This window comes from Salmo trutta, chromosome 31 (assembly GCF_901001165.1).
Source record: "Salmo trutta chromosome 31, fSalTru1.1, whole genome shotgun sequence".
Classification (NCBI taxonomy): domain Eukaryota; kingdom Metazoa; phylum Chordata; class Actinopteri; order Salmoniformes; family Salmonidae; genus Salmo; species Salmo trutta.
In genome coordinates, this window is record NC_042987.1 from 35718245 (window position 1) to 35740600 (window position 22356).

At 43.9% G+C, this 22356-nt stretch overlaps 1 protein-coding gene across 4 annotated transcripts in view; it reads left to right on the plus strand.

Annotated features, from left to right (window-relative positions):
* Positions 1-22356, plus strand: part of LOC115170117 (RNA-binding Raly-like protein) — a 67265-nt gene that overhangs the window by 8666 nt on the left and 36243 nt on the right. For all 4 annotated transcript variants that reach the window (XM_029726421.1, XM_029726419.1, XM_029726418.1 and 1 more), the window contains exon 2: positions 21244-21518. In XM_029726421.1, coding sequence (XP_029582281.1) covers positions 21263-21518 — 256 coding nt within the window. In that variant the 5' untranslated portion in view covers positions 21244-21262. The remainder of the gene's footprint in view (positions 1-21243; positions 21519-22356) is intronic.

Here is a 22356-nt window from a genome sequence, read left to right on the forward strand (position 1 = left end):
TTTGCGCGTTTTGCACTTTTGCCTCAATAAAGTGTGCGCCTGTTCACAAATCTCTGCTTTCCTGTACCTGACTTCGCTACCAGTACGCACACACTTGACATACCATTATCCTGGAAGCAGATAAAGTAATGAGACCGTTATCCTGGAAGCAGATAAAGTAATCAGACCATTTTAGTTTGTTTTAGCATGCATGGGCTCTTCCACTGACTGCAACTATGACCAACTGGTATTAAACTCAAGATTGAGTTAGCCCACTGAGTTAAAGACTATATAGTTCTGGGAACTAGTCTCAGGCATGGTTACTCACCCAATGAGTTACTCATTCCCCATACCACTTCCACTGCACAACTCTGTGGCCACTTGCCCCATTGCCTGACCTTAACTCCAACCTCCACAGAGTTTCCCAGTGGAACAATGTCCCAATCCCAAATCTACCCTTACTTCCTACTCCCTATGTACTTGTGGACATCTGAGAGGATTTGACAGGTATAAGCAAATAAGATAATACACCCCCCTTGTCGTCTGATTGGCTAGGTGAAGGTATTGCCATAATGCTTATACCAATCAAATCTTCTCAGTTCTCCACAAATGTATACACTCTTAGAAAAAAAGGGAACCAAAAAGGGGACAGCCGAAGATTTGCTATTGGGCCCAGAATGACACTTGGACCATACAGACCAGGAAGTGTACATATTTTACTATCAACTTATTACTTACAACTCCAATGACCCATTTACTTTAGCCGGGTGGTGGAACGAACTAAGCTGTATTTGGCATCAACACAAGGGGAATAAAAAAAAGTGAAATATCTTGGTGCCTCACTTTTTCCACATTTGTTGCGTTACAGCCTTATTTTAAAATTGATTGAATTGCTTTTCAACCCCATCAATCTACAAACAATATCCCATAATGACAAAGCAAAAATAGGGTTTTGGATTTTCTTTTTTATTAAAAATAAAAATATCACATTTACATAAGTATTCAGACCCTTTACTCAGTACTTTGTTGAAGCACCTTTGGCAGCGATTACAGCCTCGAGTCTTCTTGGGTATAACGCTACAAGCTTGGCACACCTGTATTTGGGGAGTTTCTCCCATTCTTCTCTGCAGATCCTCTCAAGCTCTGTCTGGTTGGATGTGGAGCGTTGCTGCACAGCTATTTTCAGGTCTCTCCAGAGATGTTCAATCGGGTTCAAGTCTGGGCTTTGGCTGGGCCACTCAAGGACATTCAGAGACTTGTCCCAAAGCCATTCCTGCATTGGCTTGGCTGTGTGCTTAGGGTCGTTGTCCTGTTGGAAGGTGAACCTTCTCCCCAGTCTGAGGTTCTGAGAGCTCTGGAGCAGGTTTTCATCAAGGATCTCTCTGTAATTTGTTCCGTTCATCTTTCCCTCGATCCTGACTAGTCTCCCAGTCCTTGCTGCTGAAAAACATCCCCACAGCATGATGCTGCCACCACCATGCTTCACTGTAGTGATGGTGCCAGGTTTCCTCCAGACGTGACGCTTGGCATTCAGGCCAAAGAGTTCAATCTTGATTTCTCATGGTCTGAGACTATTTAGGTGCCTTTTGTCAAACTCCAAGTGGGCTGTCATGTGCCTTTTACTAAAGAGTGGCTTCCATCTGGCCACTCTTAACATAAAGGCCTGATTGGTGGAGTGCTGCAGAGGTGGTTGTCCTTTTAGAAGGTTCTCCCATCTCCACAGAGTAATTCTAGAGCTCTGTTAGTGACCATCAGGCTCTTGGTCATCTCCCTGACCACTCTTCCTGGAGCTGGCTGCCCGGCCAAACTGAGCGTTGGAGAACCAAACTTGGTTCCAAACTTCTTCCATTTAAGAATGATGGAGGCCACTGTGTTTTTTTGTACGCTTCCCCAGATCTGTGCCTCGACACAATCCTGTCTCTGAGCTCTAAGGACAATTTCTTCGACCTCATGGCTTGGTTTTTGCTCATTTATGCACTGTCAACTGTGGGAACTTATATAGACAGGTGTGTGCCTTTACAAATCATGTCCAATCAATTGAATTTACCACAGGTGGACTCCAATCAAGTTGTAGATCATCAAGGATGATCAATGGAAACAGGATGCACCTGAGCTCAACTTCGAGTCTCATAGCAAAGGTTCTGAATACTTATGGAAATCAGGTATTTATGTTTTAAATTTATTATAAATTAGAAAACATTTCTAACAACCTGTTTTCGCTTTATCATTATGGGGTATTGTGATGTCATTATGGGGTAGTGTGATGTCATTATGGTATTGTGTGTAGATTGCTGAGGATAATAAAAACAAAATCAATTTTAGAATAAGGCTGTAACGTAACAACATGTGGAAAAGGTCATGGGGTCTGAATACTTTTGAAGGCACTGTATGTGAGAGCCTTCCTGGCTGGCTGCTGTGTGTGTGTGTTTGGTTTTAATATCCTTGTGGAGTCACAATGACAATGATAGTAAAACAAGGAAAATTTGTGGACATTCTGCCGGTCCCCACAAGGAAAAAGGTTTAGGGGGAAAGGTTATGTTTAGGGGTTAGGTGAAATAGGATTTTGAATGAGAATCAATTGTGTGTGTGTGTGTGTGTGTGTGTGTGTGTGTGTGTGTGTGTGTGTGTGCATGCGTGCATGCAGGGTGTATGTGCGTGCAGTGTGTGTGTGTGTGTGTGTGTGTGTGTGCGTGCAGTGTGTATGTGTGTGTGCATGCGTGCAGTGTGTATGTGTGTGTGCATGCGTGCAGTGTGTGTGTGTGTGTGTGTGTGTGTGTGTGTGTGTGTGTGTGTGTGTGTGTGTGTGTGTGTGTGTGTGTGTGTGTGTGTGTGTGTGTGTGTGTGCGTGCATGTTGTATATGCTCCCACGCCCTCAAGTAGACCCTCCCAGCCAGTTGACAGTAGTGCACAGCAGTAGGTTGACATCTGCTCAGTGTGTCCTTTACTATGGGCTCCTGAATGGTGCAGCGGTCTAACTGCTCAGTGTGTCCTTTACTATGGGCTCCTGAATGGCGCAGCGGTCTAACTGCTCAGTGTGTCCTTTACTATGGGCTCCTGAATGGTGCAGCGGTCTGACTGCTCAGTGTGTCCTTTACTGAATGGCGCAGCGGTCTAACTGCTTCGTGTGTTCTTCACTATGGGCTCCTGAATGGCACAGCGGTCTAACTGCTCAGTGTGTCCTTTACTGAATGGCGCAGCGGTCTAACTGCTTAGTGTGTTCTTCACTATGGGCTCCTGAATGGCACAGCGGTCTAACTGCTCAGTGTGTCCTTTACTGAATGGCGCAGCGGTCTAAGGCACTGCATCTCAGTGCTAGAGGTGTCACTACAGACCCTGGTTCGAGTCCAGGATGTATCACAACCGGCCGTGATTGGGAGTCCCATAGGGCAGCCCACAATTGGCCCAGCGTCCGGGTTAGCGTTTGGCCGGTAGGCCATCATTGTAAATAAGAATTTGTTCTTAACTGACTTGCCTAGTTAAATAAAAGGTCAAATAAATTTAAAAAGTGTGTTCTTGTCACGTTCGTTATAATGAGTGGACCAAAGCGCAGCGTGCATAGAGTTCCACATATTTATTTTAGTGAAACTTCAAAGCAACAAATAAATAAACTAACGTGCCGTTCGTAGCGCACATAGCACTAAACAAAAACAATATCCCACAACGCAGGTGGGAAAAGGACCACACTAAGTATGATCCCCAATTAGAGGCAACTATCATCAGCTGCCTCCAATTGGGAACCACTCACACCAACATAGAAATTAAAGACTAGAACACCCCCTAGTCACGCCCTGACCTAAAACACCATAGAGAACCCCAAGGGCTTGACAGTACCCCCCCCCCCCAAAGGTGCGGACTCCGACCGCAAAACCTGAACCTGGATGGGGAGGGTTAGGGTGGGCAACTAGCGTCGGTGGCGGCTCCGGTGCAGGGGAAGGCTCCGGCCATGGAGCGGGACTGGACGCCATGCCTGGACTGGGCACTGGCGCAGAGAAAGGCTCCGGCCATGGAGCGGGACTGGACGCCATGCCTGGACTGGGCACCGGCGCAGAGGAAGGCTCCGGCCCTGGAGCAAGACTGGACGCCGTGCCTGCACTAGGCACCGGCGCAGAGGAAGGCTCCGGCCATGGAGTGGGACTGGACGCCTTGTGCCCCCCCCAAAAAAAAATTATTGGGGTTTCTGTGGCCGCGGACCCCGGCGTCGTCGCTGTCCTCCTATGCTCCAGCTCTCTTTTTCCTCCAGGGCACGCTGCTTGGTCCTGTAGTGGTGGGATATTTTGTCACGTTCGTTATAATGAGTGTACCAAAGCACAGCGTGCATAGAGTTCCACATATTTATTTTAGTGAAACTTCAAAGCAACAAATAAATAAACGAACGTGCCGTTCGTAGCGCACATAGCACTAAACAAAAACAATATCCCACAACGCAGGTGGGAAAAGGACCACACTAAGTATGATCCCCAATTAGAGGCAACGATCATCAGCTGCCTCCAATTGGGAACCACTCACACCAACATAGAAATTAAAGACTAGAACACCCCCTAGTCACTCCCTGACCTAAAACACCATAGAGAACCCCGAGGGCTCTCTATGGTCAGGGCGTGACAGTTCTGTTGTGTCAAAATGTAAAACGTTGATATTCAGGCCACAAACCCAGATCTCAGCCCCTTGAAGATGATTGGCATTGCAAAGGCCTTTTGCTCTCTTTTTTAAAATGTCTCTCTCTCTGTCACACACTCCTTCTTTCTGTCTCTCTCACTCTCTCTGTTGCTCTTGCTCTCCCTCTTTCTCCCTCCCTCCCTCCCTCTCTCTCTTTCTCTCTACTACAGCATCCTCTACATCATCCTCTTGCAAGCATACCCAGGCTGGGATAGGTAGAACAATTCTTTGATGAGGTCAAAAGAAACATGGTGTGCCTCAAAGGCTTTGGAACTGCTGGAGGTTAATACACTGTAAGGGTAATGTGTTGCCCCTACAGTATATCTCATTATCCTTGATTAGTTGAATCAGGTATGATTGTGCTTGCCTACAAAAAAAAGTGTTCCCTTGAAGGTACTTCAGTGTACCAGTTAAGGAACATTAGTCCAAGGCAATCCATATGTGCAGAAGGAGAGGTTCCACCATATAAATAGATTAGTTATTAAATGAACTAGTAATTCTATTTCTATGGGTTCCACTAGGTTCCATTGGACTGGGTGTAGAATGATCTGATGCTCCTATTCATTAAATCCTTTTAGCAACAAATTAGCCATTGGCTAATTGGGGCATTTTAATGATTCAGCAACGCCTGCTGCTGTTGGGATATTAGCTGAGTCATTTATAAATGTATGGCTACAATAAGGGAACAGAAAGAAAGAAGAGAGGGAGGGGGGAAGTTATGAAAAGGACATTGTTTACAAGGACTTGTGGGAAAAGCGGGCTAAAAAGAGAAATGACGGATTTAGCTGCATTGCAGAATACTCATGAAACATTCAACTCAATAAAAACTGAATTATCTAGTATAATACCCATGATAAATCACCCAGAAAGCATTTGGGCTGGTTTTCAACTGAATTGGACAGTCACACAGAATGATGCTGAAGTTCATTCTGGGAAAAAATTGAGTTATTCTATTCTATTATTTTCTATCCTATTCTACAGTCAAATTTCAATCAAATGTATTTATAAAACCCTTCTTACATCAGCTGATATCTCAAAGTGCTGTACAGAAACCCAGCCTAAAACCCCAAAACAGCAAGCAATGCAGGTGTACAAGCACAGTGGCTAGGAAAAACTCCCTAGAAAGGCCAGAACCTTAGGAAGAAACCTAGAGAGGAACCAGGCTATGAGAGGTGGGCGGTGAGTACCACATCAGGTTAGAGTGGTTCATCAGATGACCTCCGTTACACTCTTGGTTCATCAGGCCACCTCCGTTACACTCTTTTCACACAATCTCAGTTCCCGAAAAAAAAGCTTCCATCATGTATGAATTCTCCAGAGGTTAAAAGGTTTAAAGCTGGCAGAAAGTAATCATTTCAGCAGCTCCTCTCAGACCTACACGATGACTCACTTCTCTCACACCTGGATATGATGGAATACTACTGGGTCTGTATACGTAAGAGTCTCAGAGTAGGAGTGCTGATCTAGGATCCGTTTTGCCTTTTAAATCCTAATGAATAAGAGGGCAAACCTGATCCTAAATCAGCACTCCTATTCTGTGACTCATTGTGAATACGGGCCTTGGATTATTTACTCTCCTGGTTGCAGTTACTCTGTTACTTTTTATACTGACTGTAACTGACTGTTAAAGATGGACTATGCAGAAATCAGTCTGGCATTTCCTGGTTGTTAAATTCTAATAATTTGCCTAATTTCAGTTTATTTGACAAAACTAGCAAGTATAGCGTAGAGAACCATCTAAATTGCTGTGAAATATATTTTCCATAACCAAAAATATAGTATTTCTTGCAGTTTGAAGCTGGTGTACAAAACCGAAAGTAAAAGACACAAAAACGAAATTCAACGGGAAGCATAGAAGTAGCACAAGTAGCTTCTTCGACTTCCTTTCAATTAGAATGACAGATCTATAACACACATTTCTATGTGAATTTGTTCAGGTCGCCCAAAAAGTTACATATTGCAGTTTTAATATGGTGGCATTTTAATACTTCATAATTATTTACTTAACAAAAGTGGTCTGACCATGTCCACCTAACATTTCAAGAGTCCCCTGGACTGGTATACTATATGGTTTGTTATGGGCACAGACTGAGTGTGCTTCAACGCACTCTCCCAGCGTTGCCTGTAGTCATGTCATGCCTCTTACTGAAATAAGCTCTAAGGATCTGCAGACTCATGAATATTGTAAAGAATGAACCCCTTTGAAGTGTTCTTTCAATTATACTTCTTTCCCCATACTGAGTTTTAGCAATAACATAATCCCCTTTCCCCATACTGAGCTTTAGCAATAACATAATCCCCTTTCCCCATACTGAGCTTTAGCAATAACATAATCCCCTTTCCCCATACTGAGCTTTAGCAATAACATAATCCCCTTTCCCCATACTGAGCTTTAGCAATAACATAATCCCCTTTACCCCTACTGAGTTTAAGGAATAACATAATCCCCTTTCCCCATACTGAGTTTAAGGAATAACATAATCCCCTTTCCCCATACTGAGTTTAAGGAATAACATAATCCCCTTTCCCCATACTGAGCTTTAGCAATAACATAATCCCCTTTCCCCATACTGAGCTTTAGCAATAACATAATCCCCTTTCCCCATACTGAGCTTTAGCAATAACATAATCCCCTTTCCCCATACTGAGCTTTAGCAATAACATAATCCCCTTTACCCCTACTGAGTTTAAGGAATAACATAATCCCCTTTCCCCATACTGAGTTTAAGGAATAACATAATCCCCTTTCCCCATACTGAGTTTAAGGAATAACATAATCCCCTTTCCCCATACTGAGTTTAAGGAATAACATAATCCCCTTTCCCCATACTGAGTTTAAGGAATAACATAATCCCCTTTCCCCATACTGAGCTTTAGCAATAACATAATCCCCTTTCCCCATACTGAGCTTTAGCAATAACATAATCCCCTTTCCCCATACTGAGCTTTAGCAATAACATAATCCCCTTTCCCCATACTGAGCTTTAGCAATAACATAATCCCCTTTCCCCATACTGAGCTTTAGCAATAACATAATCCCCTTTCCCCATACTGAGCTTTAGCAATAACATAATCCCCTTTCCCCATACTGAGCTTTAGCAATAACATAATCCCCTTTCCCCATACTGAGCTTTAGCAATAACATAATCCCCTTTACCCCTACTGAGTTTAAGGAATAACATAATCCCCTTTCCCCATACTGAGTTTAAGGAATAACATAATCCCCTTTCCCCATACTGAGTTTAAGGAATAACATAATCCCCTTTCCCCATACTGAGTTTAAGGAATAACATAATCCCCTTTCCCCATACTGAGTTTAAGGAATAACATAATCCCCTTTCCCCATACTGAGCTTTAGCAATAACATAATCCCCTTTCCCCATACTGAGCTTTAGCAATAACATAATCCCCTTTCCCCATACTGAGCTTTAGCAATAACATAATCCCCTTTCCCCATACTGAGCTTTAGCAATAACATAATCCCCTTTCCCCATACTGAGCTTTAGCAATAACATAATCCCCTTTCCCCATACTGAGCTTTAGCAATAACATAATCCCCTTTACCCCTACTGAGTTTAAGGAATAACATAATCCCCTTTCCCCATACTGAGTTTAAGGAATAACATAATCCCCTTTCCCCATACTGAGTTTAAGGAATAACATAATCCCCTTTCCCCATACTGAGTTTAAGGAATAACATAATCCCCTTTCCCCATACTGAGTTTAAGGAATAACATAATCCCCTTTACCCCTACTGAGTTTAAGGAATAACATAATCCCCTTTACCCCTACTGAGTTTAAGGAATAACATAATCCCCTTTCCCCATACTGAGTTTAAGGAATAACATAATCCCCTTTACCCCTACTGAGTTTAAGGAATAACATAATCCCTTTACCCATACTGAGTTTAAGGAATAACATAATCCCCTTTCCCCATACTGAGTTTAAGGAATAACATAATCCCCTTTCCCCATACTGAGTTTAAGGAATAACATAATCCCCTTTCCCCATACTGAGTTTAAGGAATAACATAATCCCCTTTACCCCTACTGAGTTTAAGGAATAACATAATCCCCTTTACCCATACTGAGTTTAAGGAATAACATAATCCCCTTTCCCCATACTGAGTTTAAGGAATAACATAATCCCCTTTACCCATACTGAGTTTAAGGAATAACATAATCCCCTTTCCCCATACTGAGTTTAAGGAATAACATAATCCCCTTTCCCCATACTGAGTTTAAGGAATAACATAATCCCCTTTACCCCTACTGAGTTTAAGGAATAACATAATCCCCTTTACCCCTACTGAGTTTAAGGAATAACATAATCCCCTTTACCCCTACTGAGTTTAAGGAATAACATAATCCCCTTTACCCCTACTGAGTTTAAGGAATAACATAATCCCCTTTACCCATACTGAGTTTAAGGAATAACATAATCCCCTTTACCCCTACTTAGTTTTAGCAATGACATAATCCCCTTTAGCCCTACCGAGTTTAAGGAATAACATAATGCCCTTTCACTCGGATATGTTCCGTTAATGGTGAGTAATTATGGTGGGAAATAATGCTGAGTAACTTTGTCTGAGCTCAGCTGAGATGCAGTTTTAAACAGAAAGCTGTGTGAAGAAAGGCTTCTCTCTTTCAGTTGTACAGTCATCACAGCATTACACAAAAACACTGACACTCTCTCTCTCACTCTCCATGTCTCTCTCTGTCACAAACAAGCTGAGTACATTCACTATGAGGCCAATGTGAGTAGAAAAGGTTATCCTGGGACATATCAGGAAACTTCTCCTGACTAGGACACTGAGTATTCCTAACCAACTGACCATCACTGCTAACACATCAACTAATGACATCTACTAATGACATCTACTGACCGTGAAACGGGCAATCAGCAGCTGCTACATCCATTTCTGGACTTATAAATGAATGATATGTACCCATTGATTCTTGAAGAATATAACTTATAAACGCTTAATGAGATTAGTTCAACTGCTGTAACCCATCTAGAGCCCAAAATATAAGCTCAAGTTTAAAGTTTTATTAGTCGTACGTACGGGATACGCATGGTATACATCGTCCAACGAAATGCTTACATGCAGGTTCCTGCTCGACAATATAACAACAAGAAATAATAACAGATAAGAAAGAAAAATAAATGTCTCAGTAGAATAGAATAAACATTTTAGCATAAGTATAATACAGGAAGGCACAATTTATAGTCCAACATTTACTGTATTGGAGAAGGGGGTGGAGGGGGGTGGAGGGGGGTGGGGGGCAGTGTATATTAAGTGACCAGTATAATAAGGGTCTGGTAGCAGCAGTTGTATGTACAGTACCAGTCAAAAGTTTGGAGAACACCTACTCTTTATTTTTTACTATTTTCTACATTGTAGAATAATAGTGAAGACATCAAAACTATGAAATAACACATATGGTATCATGTAGTAACCAAAAAAAAGTGTTAAACAAATTAAAATAGATTTTAGATTCTTCAAAGTAGCCACCGTTTGCCTTGATGACAGCTATGCACACTCTTGGCATTCTCTCAACCAGCTTCATGAGGTAGTCACCTGGAATGCATTTCAATTAACAGGTGTGCCTTGATAAAAGTACATTTGTTGATTTTCTTTCCTTCTTAATGCGTTTGAGCCAGTCAGTTGTGTTGTGACAAGGTAGGGGTGGTATAGAGAAGATAGACATATTTGGTAAAAGACCAAGTCCATATTATGGCAAGAACAGCTCAAATAAGCAAAGAGAAATGACAGTCCATCATTACTTTAAGACATGAACGTCAGTCAATCAGGAAAATGTCAAGAACTTTGGAAGTTTCTTCAAGTGCAGTTGTAAAAACCATCAAGCGCTATGATGAAACTGGCTCTCATGAGGACCGCCACAGGTAAGGAAGACCCAGAGTTACCTCTGCTGCAGAGGATAAGTCCATTAGAGTTACCAGCCTCAGAAATTGCCACCCAAATAAATGCTTTACAGAGTTCAAGTAACAGACACATCATCAACATCAACTGTTCAGAGGAGACTGTGTGAATCAGGCCTTCATGGTCGAATTGCTGCAAAGAAACCACTACTAAAGGACACCAATAAGAAGAAGATACTTGCTTGTGCCAAGAAACACGAGCAATGGACATTAGGCCAGTGGGAATCTGTTCTTTGGTCTGATGAGTCCAAGTTTGAGATTTTTGGTTCCAACCGCCGTGTCTTTGTGAGACACAAAGTAGGTGAACGGATGATCTCTGGATGTGTGGTTCCCACCGTGAAGCATGGAGGAGGTGTGATGGTGTGGGGGTGCTTTGCTGTTGACACTGTCGGTGATTCATTTAGAATTCAAGGGACAGTTAACCAGCATAGTTACAATAGAATTCTGCAGCAATACGAAGTCCCATCTGGTTTGCGCTTAGTGGGACTATCATTTGATTTTCAACAGGACAATGACCCAAAACACACCTCCAGGCTCTGTAAGAGCTATTTGACCAAGAAGGAGAGTGATAGAGTGCTGTATCAGATGACCTGGCCTCCACTATCACCCAACCTCAACCCAATTGAGATGGTTTGCGATGAGTTGGACCGCAGAGTGAAGGAAAAGCATCCAACAAGTGCTCAGCATATGTGGGAACTCCAAGACGGTTGGAAAAGCATTCCAGGTTAAGCTGGTTGAGAGAATGCCAAAAGTGTGCAAAGCTGTCATCAAGGCAAAGGGTGGCTACTTTGGAGAATGTAAAATATATTTTGATTTGTTTCACACTTTTTGGTTACTACATGATTCCACGTGTTATTTCATAGTTTTGATGTCTTCACTATTATTGTACAATGTAGAAAATAGTAAAAACTTTTGACTGGTACTGTATATATGTCTGGGTGCGTGCGTGCGTGAATGACTGAGTGTATGTGTGCTAAGGTGTGGAGAATCAGAGCAGGTGGTCAGTCCAGGTTGTTTTACTCCAATGTTTGTAAATGAAAACCAACACCGTATAGCCTTAAAACATGGTTAAAACTACAATTGTGATATCATGAGAGTGGTTACATTTCTCCAGACCCATCCCATAGCTTTTTAGTGAAACAGGGACGGGGAGTTATTGTTTCAACTGCTGATTGCCGCTTTAATGATGGTTACTGACCTCAGGGCCCTTAATGACTGTAATGAAGTGTCGCTGGAGAGATTAGCTCTCTCCTACAGTAGCTAGCCCAGTTCAGTGAACAGACAGACAGCTCTCGTCTCCTCCCATTAAAACCACTTATGACAGGACCCCTGGATGGTTGATTAGTCAGCTAATGGACTCACCACTGTAAACCTCAGACTGGAACTGTGACATGGACAACAGAGTGAGTAGGTTTAGATTAGAGAGCAGAGCACAGCCAATGCACTCTACAGTTCACACCTACTCATCATCTGCAATGTTCTATAGAGCACGGGTCACCAACCTTAACTTTCAGGTTAGGTTCATTAGCCTGGTCACAGATCAGTTCGTCTGTTTTTCTGTCTTGCCATTTTTATATTCTGTGGCTGTGAAAAGCAGGATAACGTTGCCGTGTGTGACAGCTGAGGAGAGACGTGGCTGGTGAGAGAAATGGAGTGAAAAGGGAGGATGGGATAGTGAGAATTGTGTGGAGAGATAGTGTCTTAGAGAGAGGAGATTAATTGTTGATAGGGTTCTCAGGCAGACTCTTCTTTGAGTGTGTGTGTTTGTGTGTGTGAGCTGGACTAGCCCCAGACTCACAGCTCATGTTCTGCCTGCCACTCCAGTGGAATCAGCTGTTGTTACCAACAGTTATCGTTACAGTGCTGTGAGAGGTTGTCATGTGTCTGCTGAGAGACTACATTCCAATCAGAACTAGGCACAAATAGCTGAGATGCACTTGATTTGGCTTCCACTGTCCTGTGGAGTAGTCCCAAAGACGCATGCAAAATCAGACAGACCTCAGGGTGTTTTCATATATAGTCTTCTTAAAAAGAATTGATCTCAGTCGTCTTTAAAGTGAACTCAGTTCTCTTTGTGTTTACACTGCCCTTGCCTTTGAATGAGGACTCAACTCTTTTGCCAGGTCACTTCACCTATTTTGTGGTCCGAGTCCTCTTTGCATTCACATTGCTATGTTTAGAAAGGAACCAAGATGTTTTTCCAACATTCACTCAATGCAATGTGGGTTTTTACAAAGTGCAGGACAAACTATACCATCAGATCGTGTTATCGGACAGCTAGATGTAATTTTGGAAGCAAATAGATTTCATTTAGTTGAAAGATGAGACATGGGAGAGTTCCGGTTTAGCATGTGAATGGAGAAGAAGCTCGTGGACGAGGCTCCTACGCATTAGTTACTTTTGCCAAATTTGTACTTTGCATTCCACTTTCTTACATATCATACATTTATTTGATTGATGAGTTCATAAGTTACCTTTTTGATTCAAATGTCACACGACCTGAGGGGCAGAAGACCTGTAACTAACATTTCAACCGCGATGGCAAACGTGAATGGTAATAATAATACTCCAGTCCAACTGTTACAGAGCCTCATGCAGTCACACTCATGTCAGAATTCTTTACGGATGTGCTGGGTCCGGCCATCGTTCCATCACCCCCGAAGCTGGACAGAGCCCACTGCATTGGTGGGCGGAGCCGACAACTCCTAGAGTGTTTATCGTCCTTTTCACTACTACGGTGACAAGGAGCGCATTCTCCAGAGGCAGGGCAGAGACCAGCTACACTTCTGCGAACGCAAGGTGTTCATCTTTCCTGACCTCAGCTCGAATGTCGCCAAGAAAAGAGCTAAATTCATCGATGTGAAATGCAAACTTCATGAGAAGAAAGTGAAATTCTCATTCCGCTTCCCTGCTCGTCTGCACATTGAACATGCCTCGGGGAAGCTACAATTCGACTCCCACGAGGACGCCAGCGTTGGTTCGACAGTCACTTCTCAGTCATACCTTGGATCTATGACCTACTATTTTGCCAGATAGCATGCATAGCCTAGCCTTTAAGTCAAAGGTATGTTTGACTTTTAAGGCAGGGCATTTTTTTTCTCTCCTGTTGCTATTCCTTTTCTACTCGGCAGAAATACTAACGTTATTGAACTCTGATAAAAATGACTAATACTGTCTTGTGTGGTTGTCATTTAAGCTACACTTTTGGGAGGTCCTTTTTATTTGGCTAGCATAGCAATGCATAGCTACAATTCCAGGCTTATGCAGAGCTTTCCCCCTTTGGTTTTTTCTTTATTGATCATAAGTTACTTCCAAATGTCACCTCTTCTGAATGTTTACCCATTGTAATTTCTGACCATGGACCTTTAGCCCTCGACATAGGACTATCAGGACAAACTCGTACTCCTCTCTGGAGATTCAATTCTCTTCTCCTGTCTGATGCAGACTTCTGTAACGTTATCTGCACTTCTATTGATAATTACATTTTTTTCAAATCAGACAAGCTCAACCTCTCATTCTCTCTTATGGGAATCACTTAAGGCCTATCTTAGAGGATATATCATTTCTTATTCTTTTCACTTAAGCTAAACTAGAAGAACTCACTAAAGCCATCCTTGACTCAGACCATCAATATGCCCTGACGCCATCTCCAGAGGTATATAAGCAACGCTTGAATTTACAATCTGAATTCAATCTCTTGTCCACTACAGATGCAGAACGGCTATTATTGCGTTCACGTGGTACCTACTATGAACATGGCGACAGGGCAAGTCGTCTGCTCGCACACCAATTAGAACGCTGTGCTGCTACCGGTCTTATTCCCCAAATTAAAGATTCCACTCATAGCTTGATTTCTGACCCTGCGGGGATCAATGACACCTTCAGATCTTTCTATTCCTCCCTGTATACAGTTGAAGTCAGAAGTTTACATACACCTTAACCAAATACATTTAAAACTCAGTTTTTCACAATTCCTGACATTTAATCCTAGTAAAGATTTCCTGTCTTAGGTCAGTTAGAATCACCACTTTATTTTAAGAATGTGAAATGTCAGAATAATAGTAGAGAGAATGATTTATTTCAGCTTTTATTTCTTTCATTACATTCCCAGTGGGTCAGAAGTTTACATACACTCAATTAGTATTTGGTAGCATTGCCTTTAAATTGTTTAACTTGGGTCAAATGTTTCAGGTAGCCTTCCACAAGCTTCCCACAATAAGTTGGGTGAATTTTGGCCCATTCCTCCTGACAGAGCTGGTGTAACTGAGTCAGATTTGTAGGCCTCCTTGCTCGCACACACTTTTTCAGTTCTGACCACAAATTTTCTATGGGATTGAGGTCATGGCTTTGTGATGGCCAGTCCAATACCTTGACTTTGTTGTCCTTAAGCCATTTTGCCACAGCTTTGGATGTATGCTTGGGGTCATTGTCAATTTCAAAGACCCATTTGCGAGCAAGCGTTAACTTCCTGACTGATGTCTTCGGATGTTGCTTCAATATATCCACATAATTTTCCTGCCTCATGATGCCATCTATTTTGTGAAGTGCACCAGTCCCTTCTGCAGCAAAGCACCCCCACAACATGATGCTGCCACCCCTGTGCTTCACGGTTGGGATGGTGTTCTTCGGCTTGCAAGCCTCCCCCTTTTTCCTCCAAACATAACGATGGTCATTATGGCCAAACAGTTCTATTTTTGTTTCATCAGACCAGAGGACATTTCTCCAAAACGTACGATCTTTGTCCCCATGTGCAGTTGCAAAAACCATAGTCTGGCTTTTTTATGGCGGTTTTGGAGCATTGGCTTCTTCTTTGCTAAGCGGACTTTCAGGTTATGTTGATATAGGACTCGTTTTACTGTGGATATAGATACCTTTGTACCTGTTTCCTCCAGCATCTTCACAAGGTCCTTTGCTGTTGTTCTGGGATTGATTTGCACTTTTCGCACCAAAGTACGTTCATCTCTAGGAGACAGAACGCGTCTCCTTCCTGAGCGGTATGACGGCCATGGCGTTTATACTTGCGTACTACTGTTTGTACAGATGAACGTGGTACCTTCAGGCATTTGGAAATTGCTCCCAAGGATGAACCAGACTTGTGGAGGTCTACAATTTTTTTTCCTGAGGTCTTGGCTGATTTCTTTTGATTTTCCCATGATGTCAAACAAAGAGGCACTGAGTTTGAAGGTAGGCCTTGAAATACAGGTACACCTCCAATTGACTCAAATTATGTCAATTAGCCTAACAGAAGCTTCTAAAGCCATGACATCATTTTCTAGAATTTTCCAAGCTGTTTAAAGGCACAGTCAACTTATTGTATGACCCACTGGAATTGTAACACAGTGAGTTATAAGTGAAATAATCTGTCTGTAAACAATTGTTGGAAAAATTACTTGTGTCATGCAAAGTAGATGTCCTAACCGACTTGCCAAAACTATAGTTTGTTAACAAGAAATTTGTGGAGTGGTTGAAAAACTAGTTTTAATGACTCTAACCTGAGTGTGTGTAAACTTACGACTTCAACTGTACGTCTGAATTTCCATCAGATACTGCCAATATGACTACATTTTTGAGTGAACTGGAGACTCCCACAGTTGAGGCTGATACTGCAGATGACTTTGATTCTCCTTTCAGCCTTGAAGTTATTCAGTCTATCAAGTCAATGCAGAGCAGCAAGGCTCCAGGGCCTGGTGGGTTTCCAACTGAGTTTTACACCAAGTTATCCCCTTTACTTTTATCTATGTATAATGAATCAGTTGAACGTGGCTCATTGCCATCTACCCTAACACAGGCTTCAATAGCGCTTCTCCTTGAGAAAGGGAAAGATCCTACTTCCTGTTCTTCATTTAGGCCCCTAAGTCTCCTTAATGTGGATGTAAAGGTGCTGGCGATGGTGATAGCTAGGTGTCTGGAAGTAGTCTTACAAGAACTCACATCACAGGAACAACCCGGCTTTATAAAGGACAGATATTCATTTTTTTAACATTCGTACGCTGTTTAACATTACTTATTCTAAACAATTCTCCAACTCCCCTGAGCTGGTAATCTCCCTAGACGCAGAGAAGGCATTCGACAGAATTGAGTGGGAGTACCTATTTGCTGTTCTTAAAAAAATGTGGATTTGGGGACAAATTTAGCTCATGGATCTGTCTCTTGTATACATCTCCCCAGGCCAGTGTCTGTACCAATGACACCAGTTCTGATTATTTTGCCCTGGAATGTGAGACACGCCAAGGCTGCCCACTGTCCCTTTTATTATTCGCCCTTGCCATTGACCCCCTTTCAGTAACTTTGCGGGCATCCTCTTCTGTCCAAGGTGTAGCACAGGAAGGAGTTGAACATAGAGTAACAAATTATCTGCATATAATGGTAACCTATGCAAATAACTCTGTAACATGTTTACCTTCTATCCTTTCTATTCTGGAGAACTTTGGCTCCTTCTCAATTTACAAGATGAATCTCCAGAAAAGTTAGTGCTTCCAAATCAATCCAGCAGCGCTACAGCTCCAGCAGACAGCTTAGCTGCTCTGGTTTTATATTTGTATTTATATTTATTTGTAAACATAACTTGTTCATTACATGCTCTTTTTGCTGCAAAATTTACTCTCCTTCTTGCACAAATGAAAACTGATTTTCAGAAATGGGGTAGCTTACAACGATCACCTATAGGAAGGATTAATGCTGTAAAAATGAACAGTTAACCCAAATTCCTTTATCTATTTCAATCTATCCCATTGGTTTTACCAAAGTGTTTTTTTAAAGTCAATCAATCAGGCTGTTACCACATTTGTATGGTGAGGAAAGGTACCCAGAGTCGCTCATCGCGCTCAAGCAAACTCCTTGTGGCGGCCGGGCGCCTTCAGGCAGACCTCGGTTGTCAGTTGAATGACAAATTGGTGCGGCTGGCTTCTGGGTTAAGCTGGCGGGTGTTATGGACGTATGACTCGACTTTCGCCTCCCGAGCACATTGGGGAGTTGCAGTGATGAGAAAAAGGAAGAATTTTGTTGGGAATTATTTTATTTTTAATTAGACATAAATATTATAAACAGAAGATAATATTTACATGTAAATATTATTGGTAAGAGAATAAATAGCAGAAGAATACTGCAGATTAAATAATGCTGTAATTGAAAATTGTACACTGAATGTAGGATACTGCCCCTTTAAGAGCTAGGCTTGAATTTGTGAGAAATGCTATCCGGGATCCTTAGGATGTCCCTACACTAAATCCTAACCCTAACCCCTACCCTTAACCTAACTTTAACCTTAACCCGTACATTAACCATTTTAAATATCAACTTCAATGGGGTAACATCAGAGTTGGGAGGTTCCAAAGATCCCGGATAGCAAAAACCTTGATTTTGTACTCTAGTTGTGATTCTATCCAAATATGTCATTCGCACCTCACACTATTCCTACCCCAAAAACAGTTTATAAAGCTGCCAGCCTATAGATCAAACAAACAAATAAACAAACAAATAATCTGAACATCGTGTCAGTACAAAACTCCACACATATTTTGGAATTTCTGTGCATCCTTGACAATCACTAATCAATATCCAAAAACAGCACAAGTTTTTTTTCTACGAACCTGCACATCATCATATTCTGTCTGAGGGGTTATGTCAGTAGTTTAGTGTGAGGGGTTATGTCAGTAGTCTAGTGTGAGGGGTTATGACAGTAGTCTAGTGTGAGGGGTTATGACAGTAGTCTAGTGTGAGGGGTTATGTCAGTAGTCTAGTGTGAGGGGTTATGTCAGTAGTCTAGTGTGAGGGGTTATGTCAGTAGTCTAGTGTGAGGGGTTATGTCAGGGGAAACAGTGTTGCAGTAGTCTAGTGTGAGGGGTTATGACAGTAGTCTAGTGTGAGGGGTTATGTCAGTAGTCTAGTGTGAGGGGTTATGTCAGTAGTCTAGTGTGAGGGGTTATGTCAGGGGAAACAGTGTTGCAGTAGTCTAGTGTGAGGGGTTATGTCAGGGGAAACAGTGTTGCAGTAGTCTAGTGTGAGGGGTTATGTCAGGGGAAACAGTGTTGCAGTAGTCTAGTGTGAGGGGTTATGACAGTAGTCTAGTGTGAGGGGTTATGTCAGGGGAAACAGTGTTGCAGTAGTCTAGTGTGAGGGGTTATGTCAGTAGTGTAGTGTGAGGGGTAATGTCAGGGGAAAAAGTGTTGCAGTAGTCTAGTGTGAGGGGTTATGTCAGTAGTCTAGTGTGAGGGGTAATGTCAGTAGTCTAGTGTGAGGGGTAATGTCAGGGGAAACAGTGTTGCAGTAGTCTAGTGTGAGGGGTTATGTCAGTAGTCTAGTGTGAGGGGTTATGTCAGTAGTCTAGTGTGAGGGGTTATGTCAGGGGAAACAGTGTTGCAGTAGTCTACTGTGAGTGCAGGAATAATGACAAGCGAACCTCGGGAGCATTGTGTTCACATTGCCCCAAAAAAGGGAACCGGACCACGTAATTCAAGCTAACCGAACTCAGACCACCTCTCAAGATGGTCGTGGTTCGGTTCACTTCAGGGGCCTCTTTTGAGGGGTCTGAGTTCCTTTGTAGTGTTCACACTGCAGAAAAACTTAAGAGAACCGCACTGAGTTTGCAAACATTGTCTGAAAGGGACCAAGTGTGAAAACACCCTCAAATACTTGAAAGTATTGTGTTTTGTGAGAGCTTGCTTAGGTGATCTCAGATTTTCAATGTATTCATAATGGCAAATAAACTTGAAATACTTTAACTTGACAGTATCTGGCCCTGACCGTATCGGGCCCTGACAGTATCTGGCCTTGACAGTATCTGGCCCTGACCGTATCTGGCCCTGACCGTATCTGGCCCTGACCGTATCTGGCCCTGACAGTATCTGGCCCTGACAGTATCTGGCCCTGACCGTATCTGGCCCTGACCGTATCTGGCCCTGACCGTATCTGGCCCTGACCGTATCTGGCCCTGACCGTATCTGGCCCTAACCGTATCTGGCCCTGACAGTATCTGGCCCTGACCGTTTCTGGCCCTGACCGTATCTGGCCCTAACCGTATCTGGCCCTAACAGTATCTGGCCCTAACAGTATCTGGCCCTGACCGTTTCTGGCCCTGACCGTTTCTGGCCCTGACAGTATCTGGCCCTGACAGTATCTGGCCCTGACAGTATCTGGCCCTAACCGTATCTGGCCCTAACAGTATCTGGCCATGACCGTTTCTGGCCCTGACCGTTTCTGGCCCTGACAGTATCTGGCCCTGACCGTATCTGGCCCTGACCGTATCTGGCCCTGACCGTATCTGGCCCTGACCGTTTCTGGCCCTGACCGTATCTGGCCCTGACAGTATCTGGCCCTGACCGTATCTGGCCCTGACCGTATCTGGCCCTAACCGTATCTAGCCCTGACCGTATCTGGCCCTGACCGTATCTGGCCCTGACCGTATCTGGCCCTGACAGTATCTGGCCCTGACCGTATCTGGCCCTGACATTATCTGGCCCTGACAGTATCTGGCCCTGACCGTACCTGGCCCTGACCGTATCTGGCCCTGACCGTATCTGGCCCTGACATTATCTGTCCCTGACATTATCTGTCCCTGACCGTATCTGGCCCTGACAGTATCTGGCCCTGACCGTATCTGGCCCTGACCGTATCTGGCCCTGACAGTATCTGGCCCTGACCGTACCTGGCCCTGACCGTACCTGGCCCTGACCGTATCTGGCCCTGACATTATCTGTCCCTGACCGTATCTGGCCCTGACCGTATCTGGCCCTGACCGTATCTGTCCCTGACCGTATCTGTCCCTGACATTATCTGTCCCTGACCGTTTCTGGCCCTGACCGTTTCTGGCCCTGACCGTATCTGGCCCTGACCGTATCTGGCCCTGACCGTATCTGGCCCTGACCGTTTCTGGCCCTGACCGTATCTGGCCCTGACAGTATCTGGCCCTGACCGTATCTGGCCCTGACCGTATCTGGCCCTAACCGTATCTAGCCCTGACAGTATCTGGCCCTGACCGTATCTGGCCCTGACCGTATCTGGCCCTGACCGTATCTGGCCCTGACAGTATCTGGCCCTGACAGTATCTGGCCCTGACAGTATCTGGCCCTGACAGTATCTGGCCCTGACCGTATCTGGCCCTGACCGTATCTGGCCCTGACATTATCTGGCCCTGACAGTATCTGGCCCTGACCGTACCTGGCCCTGACAGTATCTGGCCCTGACAGTATCTGGCCCTGACCGTATCTGGCCCTGACCGTATCTGGCCCTGACCGTTTCTGGCCCTGACCGTGTCTGGCCCTGACCGTATCTGGCCCTGACCGTATCTGGCCCTGACCGTATCTGGCCCCGACCGTATCTGGCCCCGGCCGTATCTGGCCCCGGCCGTATCTGGCCCCGACCGTATCTGGCCCCGACCGTATCTGGCCCCGACCGTATCTGGCCCCGACAGTATCTGGCCCCGACCGTATCTGGCCCCGACCGTATCTGGCCCTGACAGTATCTGGCCCTGACAGTATCTGGCCCTGACCGTATCTGGCCCTGACCATATCTGGCCCTGACAATATCTGACCCAGACATCTTTTTTCTCTCATTTCAGCGTGGTGTGGTAGGATGACTGGAAATACTCTCTCTCACACACACACACTCCCCCCCTACACAACCACCCACCCTACACACTCTGACGTCTCTTCTCTCCTCCTCGGTCAGTCGGTCAGGGTACAGTAGGATGACTGGTAAGACTCCCACCAGCAACGTGACCAACAAGAATGATCCACGCTCCCTCAACTCCAGAGTCTTCATCGGCAACCTCAACACAGCGGCGGTAACCAAGGCCGACATCGAGGCCCTCTTCGCCAAGTACGGCAGGATCGTGGGTTGCTCCGTCCACAAGGGCTTTGCCTTCGTCCAGTACGGCAGCGAGAGGAACGCGAGAGTGGCTGTAGAAAGGGAGAACGCCAGGGTCATCGCTGGACAGCCCTTGGGTAACTTCTTTTTTTTTGCTCGTGGATTGCAGGCAAGGAATATGTTAGGTCTATATTGTGGTAAGAAGATAACTATTGAGTTGTTGTTGATATCACATCAGTGATTGTACTGTGCTTCTCTTCAGCTGTTCTACTGTTCTAGTGCCTCTCAATTGGACTCACTGTCGAGGCCTCTTAAATTGTTGAATGAATCATTAGTTCCAAAAGGACAAGCTATTTCAGAGTGGATCCACTGATGCAGAGTACAAGAGAGGCATACAGTACATTGCGTTCAGTATGAGTGGCGATTTTAGCATGTAAATCTTGGTGGGGCAAAATCCCCACATTTTTTTTAGATGCATGCCAGAAAAGCCCCTACACAACAACACTAAACAATACATTAATTGCACTATAACGGTGACAAAAGGTGCCCACAAACTGTTAGGGCCTACATAAAGCTGTCCTAACAGCAGAGTTTTCTTTTCAGGACCATGGAGGGAATCCTTCCCACCGCTACACCTGGCTATCAGTAGTGCCTTGTCTGACAGCGAAACAGTTCATTCAGCCTCATTTACTGCATTTTTAAAAACATAGCTGATGTGGCTGACAATTGTGCTTTCTACTGACAATTGAGATGTACAAACTATGGCATAAGGGAACAAGGAGTGGATAAAAGGCAATCCGTAATTTTGATTAAGACATTAATGAGCGAGCTAGGACCGGCATAGTCAATATATGTATCAAAATTTGAAATAGTGTTTTTTTACATTGGATAAAAGCAGAGATACAGAGCTACAAAATGGTATATCATACACTGCATTTGAGGAACAATGGGAAAGTAATTCTGCTTTGAAAGTTG